General features: G+C 48.6%; 1 protein-coding gene across 1 annotated transcript; it reads left to right on the plus strand.

The window, feature by feature from the left end:
- Positions 1 to 3,481: 3,481 nt before the first annotated feature.
- On the plus strand, positions 3,482 to 8,773 carry HOXD4 (homeobox D4; the record flags this gene model as incomplete). The annotated part of the gene is made up of 3 exons (XM_084797412.1): positions 3,482 to 3,517; positions 5,674 to 7,889; positions 8,442 to 8,773. Exons 2-3 carry the CDS (start codon positions 7,463 to 7,465, stop codon positions 8,771 to 8,773), a joined length of 759 nt encoding a protein of 252 aa, XP_084653538.1. The 5' UTR covers positions 3,482 to 3,517; positions 5,674 to 7,462.
- Positions 8,774 to 12,588: the final 3,815 nt, after the last annotated feature.

The raw sequence follows: 12,588 nt of genomic DNA on the forward strand, positions 1-12,588 counted from the left end.
ACAATTTGGGCCTTCCCAAGTCTCTACTAAGGGATTCTAATTACAGGGGGTGGGGTGGAAAAGCTCCGGGGAGCCTGAAACACACAGAAGACCTGTGCTTTCCCCACTGATGTTCATGTTTTCTCTGCCAGATCCCCATTTTCTCTTTCATTCATAAAACCTAGGACACTGGAAGTGGGGTGGATAACAAGGGAAGGAGATAAACAATTGCTCCTTCATCCTTTTGCCTGGCAGCTCTAAGATCAGAAAACAAAGATGTCTGCCTCAAGTATTCCTCCCCTCCTTCCATTTTCTTACACATGGCCCCATTTCCTGTTACTCTGTTAGGTATGCAGAGAAGACTGTGTCTTGTAAGTGTGTCTCAGACGCCATTTTTCATCACCTTTCACCCAAAAAGTATCTACTGGTCCCCAACTAGACACCAAGCACTTTGACATGCCACTTCTTGAGGCTTGTTTTCACCTCCTTACAAAAGGCTCATCGTGATGGCCTGGAAAACCAACTGCTCTTCGAGTCATCTTAAGCTACAAATGAGAGCTTTCCTCAACTGCCACAGTGTTATTTGTCTCCTCCACGGTCTTAATAAGGATTCATTTCAAAGCTGCTCATCCACTGCTACCAAAAACCAGTTTTTAATGGGTTGTCTCCACTTTAAGGATATGTGGCTGGTTGTAAAACAAAGCAAAGTCTCCTTACATGGTTAATGTGATTTAAAAAAAAAAATGGGGGTGGGGTGGGGAGAGAAATGGTTGTCCTAGTGTCTGGACTAACAACCTCCTGTTTTCTGGCTAATGAGAGTCAAATCAGGAAGTGGGTTTGCAAATGCACATATAATGGCTGGAAATTAGCATGCAAAGAGATCTTTATACAAAGAATCTCTCTTCTGGACTGTGTGGCTTTCTGATAAGAAATGTTATAACTGCATTTGATTTATAAATCATATGTGTATGCTTTACAAATCTATGCAGCACATCCATTATTTTATCAGAGCAAGAAAAACAAAACTCATTTTCATGTGGTTTGTGGCACCTTTTTGGTGACACTGAAGGGTACTGGGGGCCAATTCTCCTCTTGTTTATGCCTCTTCTTGGGAGCTGTAGAGGAATTTCTGCCATCACCACTCCTGTCTCTCCTACTTGCCACAAACAGAGATGGCCACAGCATAGACAGAGATAACCCTACACGTCTTTCTTTCTTAGTCTTTCCCTGTGAAGGGGGCAGCAGTGGGGAGGAGCCACTGAGAGCCCACTCAGCTGTGGGCCTTCAGGGACTCCTGAGCCCTGCGTGAAATGGTTTGAGCACACAGTGGGACTGTGCACATATGACTTCCTGGGCTCAGGTCCTTTAAGAGCCTCCTGTGCTTCCTCACACCCTGGCCCCTTCACACCAGGGCTGTTTTATTGTTTTATAACCTTCTTTAGAGCTTTACTTGCCAGAGTCCGATGGGGGCTATTCTGCACTTTCTCACTTCACCAAACGTTTTGCTATTTTAAGCAGTTTGGTCACTTGCAAAGGCTTCCCTTTCAGATCTAAGCAAATTATAAAAAAAACCTCTAGGCATGTGGCTATCTTCAAGTTTTTAACCAAGCCCCATCCACAACAATACAGAGGAAACTAAGTGTTAATTCCAGCTGCCTCCCCACCCCAAGGCCACCCGGCCTCTCCCCTAACCACTCTTTCTCTATTGAAACTCTAGCAAAATCTCAAATAATTTTCAACTTTTTTGATAAGCAAGTAAGAAGTGGCCTTTGACTTTTCTTATTTACCACACCGAATGCTAAAAAATGATTGAAATAAAGGAGTTGATGGTACTCACAGCGAATGCAGCCAGAGTCATAAGACATGCCCACCAACCAGCCTTTTCCAAATAGCACTATCCCCCAATTTAAACAGTCTTCTCTGAAAAGATGCAAGTTGAAAAGCCTAGGGTATTGATATGAATATGACCTCTCTCTGCATTCTGGATATTTGGAACTATTTAAATCCAAGGGAACAGTTGCAGTGAACCTTTATTTAGTGAATAAAAGTTTAAAGCCAAAGGTTATTTATGGTTCTGCAGAGAAGGGACCTGAGTGGCCGTTTACAAGCACGTGATTCCAATAAACTTTGTTTTATGGCTTGAGAGTTGACAAGCCAAAATATAATTCCCACCATAAATTAGGTTAAGAGCATACAAGTGCAGATGCTCGGTTCCTGGAGCAGCGATAGGAAAGTGAGAGGCTCCAGCCAGCACCGGGCTCAGGAGGAGACCAACGGCTCTACTCCCAGCTACCCTACCCACTAGAAAAGAAAAACAGTAAGTCACTTATTACTTTTTCCGCAGTAACTCTAGAGTTTGGGGGTGGGGTGGGGGTGCTTCTGAGCCTAGCCTTCTCTTCCTGGGGAAAGCCTATCGAAGTTAATTATAATTTTAGCTTGAACCTCGGTTAATAGGTAGAATGGGACTCTGACGGTTCCCCCTTTCTTTGTATACATGGAAAACCGGGAATTGAGGGCTTCTACCGGCAAAGTAGGACCTACACCATTCTCCACCCAGCAGAGGGGCAGTGGCTTCAAAAGTAGAAGAAAGCAATCAGAGTTGGGTGGGGGCGGGGAGGAAGTGAGGATGCTGTGGAGATGAGTCACCTCTGAGATGCTCAAAGCGGATTTTTTTTCTCTTCTGTTCCTAGAGAACTAAAAACTTGAAGATGGACATCAACGCCCGGGGTGGGGCATGGGGGGGGGTGTAGGATACCGCTGTTCTGTATGATCAGTGTGTAGGTTCTCCTGAGGAATGTTAAAAGATGAGTGTCAACCCCATAGAATTAGATCATATTCTAGACCATTTCTTTAGGATCTAGATCATTTTCCTGTAAACGCATCGATTTTCCTTTCCAGTTACACTTTGGAATCTCATTTTTTCCCCTTGGAAGGAAATGACCCTGCTCTGAACTGGGGATGTGGAAAAGCGTTGTCCCAGCTGTGCTTGGTCCTTCTTAGATGAGGAGGCAGGTTTGGAGGCTTGGAGGGGAATTGGAAATCAACCTGAAACTGGAAAAGGAGAACTGAAACTGTTGCCCGGAGGGAGCGGACAGGGAATTGGGGTCCGGACAGATAGGATGTCTGCAGGCTCACCAGTGGACCTGCACCCACCCGCCTGCAGCAGAAGGAAATGGACAAAGGCCTATTTTTTTCTGACTTCCCATTTCCCCACTGGAGAAAGCCTGCCTCGGGGGCCCCCGCCAGAGTCAGGCCTTATAACCAGTAGGGTTTCCGCCCAAGGGTGCGTGAAGTGGGGGAGGTGGCCAGGACGGACTCTCAGACTCCTCAGCTCTGCCTTTGAGGATGCGGGAGAACTTTGCACAGTTCCCGAAGGCGGTCTCCCCAAAGCAAGGAGCTCTAGTATTAGGGGAAAGTCGGGGCCTTGTTACTTTTCTGCATGCCATCTATTTATGCTTTATTACCCTGTGGAATTTGAGTGACCCCGTTTTCACTGCAACAGGTTTCGGAGCGCGGGGGAGAACCAGGGAGAACTTCAGTAAGTACCTTCCCTTTGGAGTAATGAAAGGGCAGTGCTAATGCTGGGAGGTGGTGGGGGAAGGTCCGTGAGAGCCGGGATGGGAGGGTGACGGAGTGGTGCTGCCTCCCCAGGCCAGAACGGCCTGCGCTCGTTTGAGGGTGGGGGAGTGGAGGCTCCAGGTTGACCTTTAGGAAGCATTTCTGGGGCCTAGTTCACTGTCACCCGCACAAGTAAACACATTGCTGGAGCTGCCACTTGCCTTCCTGGACCTCCCAGGACCTTACAGGCCTTTTCCAAGCTCCCTAGGCTCATACAGGTGCAGCGGACTTGCAACTAATTAGCAACCCATCGCATCAACGAACTACAGGAGGCAAGCACCCACTACTGCTAGAATTGACACAGTAAACGCCAAGGCAACGGAGTTCATCTCTGCAGTCCAGCCTAACTCAGCTTCCTCTCCCTCCCTCCCTCCCTCCCTCTCTCATTCTCTCTCTCTCTCTCTCTCTCTCTCTCTCTCTCTCTCTCTCTCTCTCTCCCTCCCTCTCTCCCTCTCTCTCTCTCTCTCTCTCTCTCTCTTTGTGTGTGTTAATTTAAAAATAGATGTATTACAAACAGAAACAAACATACAACCCTTGATGGTGTTGGGTGTGTTGAATTGACCCACTTCTGTGGACTCCCTTTTGGGGTCCCAGCTCCACTGGTGTGAGTCCTAGATTTGGGGTAGCGGTTGAATAGGAAGAGCACTTTCTCCCTCTTTCACCTCTGCTCCTTAGCTGCGGTTGAAGAATTTCTGCTCCAAGAGTCCAATGGAATTGAGTGGCTCAGGGGCAGGGGCTCCAGTTCTCTGGCTCTGAAGTTTGAACCTGAGAACGCTGATGATGACATCTTCAGGAAGACTTGCTCATGAGGATGGCAGTTATAGAGGGGGAGGCAAGAAAATAGCAGGGCCTTGTCACTCACTGCGAACCCCAGGTGGTTTAATTTTAATGGAAGAGTAGATTGGCAAAGACCACAGGGACCAGGCATCCTCCCTGTCTTGTGAGATATCTTTTCTTCATGGTCAGAGAAAGCTGAGGCTGGGCTCAGGGCCAGATTTTTTTTTCTTTTGCTATGCCCCTGGTGAGGCTGATCTCACAGGAGAAGTGGAGATCTTCCTGGGTTATATAGTTCGCTCTATGAAAGCAGGCCCTGCACGTGCGAACCTGGCTCTGGACTCCATGATGGAAAAAAACAACAACAACAACAACAACATTCTCTTGCCCTCCTTTCCTGACACCCTTGGCTATGGGTGCTTATCTCTGCTGAGGCTGCTTGCTTGCAAACCCGAATCTGGCGCCTTGTAGCTGCACGAAGCACAAAAAGCCGGGGAGATCAAAAGCATTTGTATGGGCAGTTGAACGGGAGGTGAATATTTAACACTTTTGTTCATCAATAACTTGTTGGCTTTGACCTGTCTGAACAAGTCGAGCAATAAGGTGAAATGCAGGTCACAATGTCTAACAAATATGAAAATGTGTGTGCTCATCTTGGTCCCCACTCAACTCTTCAGAGTCCCCCAATTTGTCTGGATAAAGCCTAGGCCCAGTGTCCCCAGTCAGGCCTGTCCCGTGGGTCTCCTGTGGATGAAAGGGAAAACTGGGGAGAGTCTTTAAACAAACAGATTCTAAACCTTTTTAGAATTGGCACCCGGGAAATGCCTGCAAAATTGTCAAAGTAGCGGAAGGAAGTGAAAGGTGGAAGGAGGGAGGTGAGAAAGCACAGTGCAGAGTAAAAGTGGGCACCCAATTATGCCAGATTTGGTGAGAGGACTCTCCCTGCCCCACCCCACCAAAACCAAGGTGTGGGGCTTGAAAGTGATTTTTGAGTTATAGAGGAAGGGATCCAAGCAATACTTAGAAATGTGGACCTTTTCAGTCGGTTCCCAGGCATCCAAAAGCTTGGCTCAGACCAGGGCATCCCTCTGTCCCTGAAATCCGCCCAGCCCCAGAGTGCATCTGGGCTCGTGGTACCCTGGATTGAGGGGCAAGCCCAGGACAGTAGAAGCGCTGGGGCGGGCGAAATTCGTGAACTTTTGTACTCTTCTGTGCTGCTGTCGGCAAAGCAAAAATAATGAAACTTTGTGATATGTTTGTAAATGATTTCGAATGACCCCTCGCCCTGCCCTTCACCATTAGCAGACAGTCTCAGCCCAGGGCGGCTTGGTGGCCGCAAACAGTGCCTCCCTGCAGAAGCAGCAGCAGCAGCGGCAGCGGCAGCAGGATCCGAAAGTCCAGCGGGGCTGAGGGCCCAGGAAGGTAAACGCTCGAATTCCGGGAGGACTAGCCGTGGCCACTAACCTGGCTCAGGAAGTGGTGGAGAATATCGCTTCTGCTTTTTTCAAAACCCCCTTCCCACCGCTGAAGGCCTTCGTTTCTTGTTGGGAAATACCACTTCCTAAGGGGGCGGGAGATTTGGATTTTAAGAGGGGGCAACAGAGCCTGTTATCTCTGAGGTGGGGAAAAATCCTCTTCTTTTCTTTTCTTTTTTAAAGAAGAAGGTGCTGGTTGCTCAGCTGCTCAGTAGCCCTGATCCTGGCAAGAGAATAAGGAGGATTCATTGCTGCAAATTGTCAGGAGCCCACCTGAACCTTCTCTGAAAGGCGGATCTTGGGGAGCTCCTGGCGGCTGTTCTGAAAGAATCAGATCTGGCAGCTATCTGAGTGTCTGCTCTGTGTAGGACCCGAGGTTGTAACGTTGTCTATATATACCCTGTAGAACCGAATTTGTGTGGTACCCACATAGTCACAGATTCGATTCTAGGGGAATATATGGTCGATGCAAAAACTTCACGTGTCTCCGACATGGCCAGAGACTGAGGGTAGTGGGTGCCGAGCCGGCCAGCCACCTCTTTCTTTCTTTTTCATTACCTTGGACTCCAGGATGATCGACTCTGCCTGGTGACATTGTGCAGCCTTTTCCTGGAGAAACTGCTACCTTTATCAATAGAGGTTCCAGTAGGTGCATAAATGGTTGCTTAAGCGGAAGGCCAAAGGTCCAGGAATTTAGGGTACTGGGAAGTGAGGTGAAAGACCAGTCACCTCCAGCAGCAGCCCTGCCCTGCAGGAGCATGAGATACAAAGGTACCCAAAATGGGGCTCACCTGGCTTTAAGACCTTTGTGTGGGAAGAAAACTAACTGGAAAGAAGGCCGTTGAAGACAGTTGGGGTACATTCAGGCAAGGTTAAGGTCCCCTCACCACCATCCCAACCTGACCCAACCCTCAGCTATCGGACCCAGAACTGTAAGGGCCTCCTACCATGTCAGCAAGATCCAACTTCAACTAGAAACACTCCAGCCTGGACATTGGCAGAAGAGCATAGTGGTTACTCATTGCCTAACTCAATTCAGGTCCACCAGATTCTGGTAACTTTTGGGTGACCCTGATGAAGACAAAGCCGTGACAGGTCTTTGTATGTCAGAGTCCAGGACTCCCGCCAGTCGGCCAGGCAGGCTGCCCGCCTAGGACACTCTAGCCAACTCAGAGGCCACATTGCCCACACTCATTCTTCCTTATTTTGCACCCCAAATAGCAGAATTCACTCTTCCTGTGCCCAATTTGGGGGCTGCTTCAGGCGATAATGAGTGAGGGGGGCATGGGAGGTTAGCAAAGTCAGTGGGAGACAAAAGCTGAGATTACTTTCTGGAAACGGGGATGCTAGGGGTAGAATCCGAATTATATTAACATCTGTCAGGGACTCTCAAATGTGGCATGGCAAGTCACTTGATTACACGTATGTTATTTAGTTAAATTTGTGAAAATTATGAGATGCTCACCAACCCGGTGATAAACTCACTCCCTTCCTATTGGCTGGCCTGGTCACATGGCCGCCCAACTTTATTCAGTTGACAGCAAGTAGGAGGGCCCAATGGAAGGAGAAAAAAAGACAACACGAGAAAAATTAGTATTTTCTACCTTCTGAAATTAATGGCCATGAGTTCGTATATGGTGAACTCTAAGTACGTGGACCCCAAGTTTCCTCCGTGCGAGGAATATTTGCAGGGTGGCTACCTAGGCGAACAGGGAGCCGACTACTACGGCAACGGCGCGCAGGGCGCCGACTTCCAGCCCTCGGGGCTCTACCCACGGCCCGACTTCGGTGAGCAACCCTTCGGAGGCGGTGGGCCCGGGCCTGGCTCAGCGCTGCCTGCGCGGGGTCACGGACAGGAGCCAAGCGGCCCAGGAAGTCATTACGGTGCCCCGGGAGAGCCTTGTCCAGCGCCCCCGCCTGCGCCCCTGCCTGGCGCTCGGGCCTGCAGCCAGCCCACCGGCCCCAAGCAGCCGCCCCCCGGGACAGCACTCAAGCAGCCCGCTGTGGTCTACCCCTGGATGAAGAAGGTGCATGTGAATTCGGGTAAGAAGCGGGTGCAACGACCTCTCAGTCCTCCCCCACCCCTATTTGCATCTTTTGGTCTGGGCCCCCCCCCAGGAGGTGTGAGTAGGTGGGGGGCTTGTAAAGCTTTCTTGGGCGCTGCAATTACTCTCTCCATAAATTTTTATAGCTGAGGGAGCAGGCCGGGACCATGTGGCTGGCTGCTTGGCTGTGGGCGCAAAAGGGGGTGGGGATGGGGGTGGGGTGGGGGGAGGACTCAATTTCCACACCAGAGGGAACGCAGAGCGCGAGAAGGGCATTTCCAAAATGTTGGAGATCCCAAGCTCTCGGTGGGCCAGGAAGAAGGGAGCACCTCTGAGGACCTGTGAGCGTGGGGAGTGGGTGCGTGGAAGGTGTTGGGTGGGAGTGAGTGTATGCTTAGGGAGGGGGCGGGAATGAGGAAGCAGGCGAGCTTGGAGCACTGGGAAGGGCTGAGGGCTGCGGGGCGCGCCAGGAAGTGAGGGCAGATGCAAGCCAGGGGCCTAACTAGTGGCCGGGCTCTGACCTGGCTGTCCTGTCTGTTTTGTCTCACAGTGAACCCCAACTATACTGGCGGGGAGCCCAAGCGTTCCCGAACGGCCTACACCAGACAGCAAGTCCTAGAACTGGAAAAGGAATTTCATTTTAACAGGTATCTGACCAGGCGCCGACGGATTGAAATCGCTCACACCCTGTGTCTGTCTGAGCGCCAGATCAAGATCTGGTTCCAGAACAGGAGGATGAAGTGGAAAAAAGACCACAAACTGCCCAACACCAAGGGCAGGTCTTCTTCATCTTCCTCATCTTCCTGCTCCTCTTCAGCTGCCTCCAGCCAGCATTTGCAGCCAATGACCAAGGACCACCACACGGACCTGACGACCTTATAGAAGTGGGGACCCTGGGCCGGTCCTTCCCTGCACTCCAGGTTGAGGCGAAGCTGCGGGTGCAGGCGGGGCCTGCTGTCACCTCACTGGGCTCTAAGGTACTGTGGGGGTGGACCTGAGACGTGCAGGTGGGCCTCGGACTAGGTTACCATCCTGCCCGAGGGCAGCCCCCTCCCTAAAGTGGGGATGGGGTGGGAGGGTGGGCGGGCTTCTTTTAAGTATATTATCATATGGCAGGAGCTACTGAGAATATAAAACCTTGGCGAGTCATTAAACTCATGAAAATCTCTGCTGTTGGATTTTGAATTTGCAAATGAAGTTGGAGGCTTTATCCCAGGGTATGAACCAGGGCATTCTGCAACACCCCCCCCCCCAGGGAGCTGTGTGGCTTAGTAACTTGGGGAAGTTGAGGCAGAAGGCCAGCAGCACCCAGTGCTAGGAGCTTTCAGTGCTGGCAGGAGAGCTGAGCCAGAATCAGAACTTTCTGGATTATTTATAGAATTTCTGCTGTGATAAAAAGAAATGTCTAGCTCCCAGTGGCCCATGCCCAATGAAATAAATCTAAGAAGAAGGTGGAGACGGGTTATTTTATGTTTAGATTATATTTGCTTAAATATTTATTTGTTGGGGGAATGGACAACACTAAATAACTGACACCTGCTTGCCAAAAACCGTAGGATGGTAAAAAAGGATTAAGCTTTAGGGACTGAATCAGAAATCTGCGCACTCATTTCTGGCCCTATGCTGGATTTTGAGCTCCTCCCTTCTACCCCCCTCCCCCTGCCCCTGGAAATATGTATAGGAGGCCCTTAACCCTTCAAGAGGAAAGCCAAGGATTCAGGAAAACTGAGTTTTTGAAAATGTGTTTCCACATGTGCTTGCTTCAGCACTGTGTTCACAAGCAGTTCCGGGTGGTTGAAAGAAAGAGAGAGGGGGGGGGGAGAAAAAAGAAACAAATGGCCCAATATTTTCCTCTGGGGAAAGAAAACAAAACCTATACGCCCTGGGTCATCAAATAATGTCTGAGATTTCTATTCCAACTGGATTCCAAATGCTCCAAGTACCCCACATAGCAGCATTTTCCAGGACTCGGTGTCTGTATGGCCAACCCCGGGTGGGTGCTATGCAGCAGAGACAAAGTGAGTAGGCCAGGAAGTCTTATTTTTGAAAAGAAACTATAGAATCTGGAGGTCCGTAAGAGTTTATCTTAAAGGGATTTCCCTTCAAGTGTTTTTCAATGTTTCTCAAGACATTAATTAGAAGCATAAAATTGGAAAAATCTAAAAGTTTTCAGGCCCACTTCTTTACCTTGAAGATAGTGACTTAAAAACAACCTCAAACAACAAGAAATGTTTTATTTATTTATTTATTTTTCTTTCTTGTCTGGGAAGAGTTCAAATCTCATTTTCTTAAAATGCCAACCCTTAAGCATAAGGAGGGTAAGCGCCAAAGGTAATGACAGAGTTTGTACAGACAAATGAAACAAGCCTTTGGTGGAAGCTGGAAGCCTAAAGCTTGGACTCCAGACAGAAACCACTGACTGCAATTACCCCTCCCCCCACCACTCCCCCCCCCATAAGAAATAGAGGAGGGGTAAACTTAAATTTTAACTCTGAGGTCCATATGGTGTTATTTCTCTCAGTATTTCAGAACACTTTAGAAAGTTTCAGTGGTTGTTTTTAAAGTAGACCAAGGTGGAGGAGGAAAAGGCCTGCTCTTTGCTTCTGTGTCTCCTGAGAGCTGAGGGCAGGCCTTCTCTGCGGTCTCTAGGCTGAGATTCTGCTTCTCAGAAGTGTCTTCCAAGCCTTGGTCTTTTGTATTAGACCCTGGGGAAAGCTCTTTGTTCCTCCTTGGGGTGAGCCTGGCTCTCAGACTTGCACATGGCAAGACTTGAATATCACCACGCCGGGATATTAAAGATGGATATTCCTGCATTATTTGCATCATTGTTTCGGTGACAAAAAGCACAGAGTTCATACATAGTCAAGACGTCTTTTTTTTTTTCCTTCTGACACCCTCACGTTGAGAAGCTGAAAAGGTATTTTACTGAAGTTCGGCTAAATTACAGAATCAGGTTCATCCAGAGGCCAAATTTTCTGTTCGATTAGCTGTATTTCAGCCCGGAGGACTGACCTCTAAACCCTTAACCTTTTGGACTCTAACTACCCTTCTCTCTCTCTCTCTCTCTCTCTCTCTCTCTCTCTCTCTCTCTCTCTCTCTCTCTTTTCCCCCCTCTCCCTGTAACATGGAGACAGTCTTTGGATATAGCAGTTGAAAAAAGGCCAGTTGGAAAGTTATTAAGATTCTTTCCTCAAAGCCAATTGAACATACATTGAACCATGAGGAGGGGGGGCACATATTTTCACAACACTGAACTGTATAGCCACTATGGAGCTTATTATATAGATTTCCTCTCTCCTCAGAAGTTCTGGTTATTCATCCAGCTTCAGACCAAATACGTCCCTCCCTTCCTCCTGCCCCAAAGGAAAACCAAAAGCAAGAGTGTGCTTTCCTGAAGAAAACCCCAGCTCCTCAAACACAGCCCCACTAGTTTGGAAACTAACTTAAAGGGGGGGGGGGGAGAAGCAACTTCTTTGTTTATAAATTTCAGCTCTTCCCCTTAGCTGGGAGGTGTTGCCTTTTGAAATGCTAATGATGCTTACATGACCCAGAGAGCAGTTACCTAGTCCTGAAGTCCCACTTGGACCCTGGTACCCATTTGGGCTCCACGGAGTGGACCAGGAAAGAGGCAACCCCCCCTCCCCACCCCCACCCTAGTCACTCAGGACAAGGAAGGAAATGAGTCTCCATCTGGAAACGTGCTCTAGAGAAGGCAAGATGTGGAGTGCCCATTTGCTGTTATTTATTTCCAGTTTGTTCTCCTCAAATATGAGCCAGAAGCATTTGTTTGAGTATTTCAGAACCTGTGTTGGGGTCGTGACTGGGGCTGAGGAGTGCAATGTTTGCTGAGGACAGTGCACCCCATCTCACTTTGTCCATGACAGCCTTTTGTTGTGAGATGGCATTGTCAGTCAGACCCTTGGAGTCTGCTCATAAAAGATGCTTTTTAAAAAAGAACTGACCATGCTTTGCTGCCACTGATTAAAATATTATTTATACTAATTGTTGCCTGTAGTTTTGATGTAATCCATTGATCTATATTTGAAATAATAAAAGGTGTAGCAAAATCTCCCTCCTGTTTGCTGCCTTGTTAGAGACTCTTCGTTTTCTAAAAGCTAACATTTATTATAAACAATTTATCTTATTGTTTTCTGCAATAAATTAGACAGCAATTTATTTGGTGCCTGTGGTGTGAAAGTTAAGTCACTCAAGGTTTAGCAAGCTACACTGCCCCTCCAGCCTTCAATTTGGCTACTGTATTTTTTGAGCACCGGAAGTCCAGGTTGAAAGGTGGAGGGCATTATTTGTTGAAAGAAAGAGAAGCAACTGTTTGGGCCACTGGGAAGGGGGGCTCCAAATTGGCTTTCTGTCCTGGACAGTCCTTAGACCCCCTTCAGAGGAAGTTTTGTTGTATAAGAACCCTTCCCACTCTCCAGAGGCCAGGTGAGAGTACGTTTTCTGGGCCCATCTGAGGCTGTCTGCTGCTCATTGCTCCAAGCTGACCTGACTGGCTTCCCATCTTGGGTTCCTACTTTTCTGTGGCTACTAATCCCCTCTGGGATTTCCAACACCTGCCCCCTCCTTCCCTGCATCCCTCTTGCCCCCGCAGACAACAATAAACACTCTCTACTATAAAAAGTACCAGGCACTATTTTTATCATGAGGGCTTTCCCACAACTTGGCCTCAGCTTTGAAGA

The sequence above is a fragment of the Acomys minous genome (assembly GCF_964271855.1).
Source record: "Acomys minous genome assembly, chromosome: 10".
In the NCBI taxonomy this organism is placed as follows: Eukaryota; Metazoa; Chordata; class Mammalia; order Rodentia; family Muridae; genus Acomys; species Acomys minous.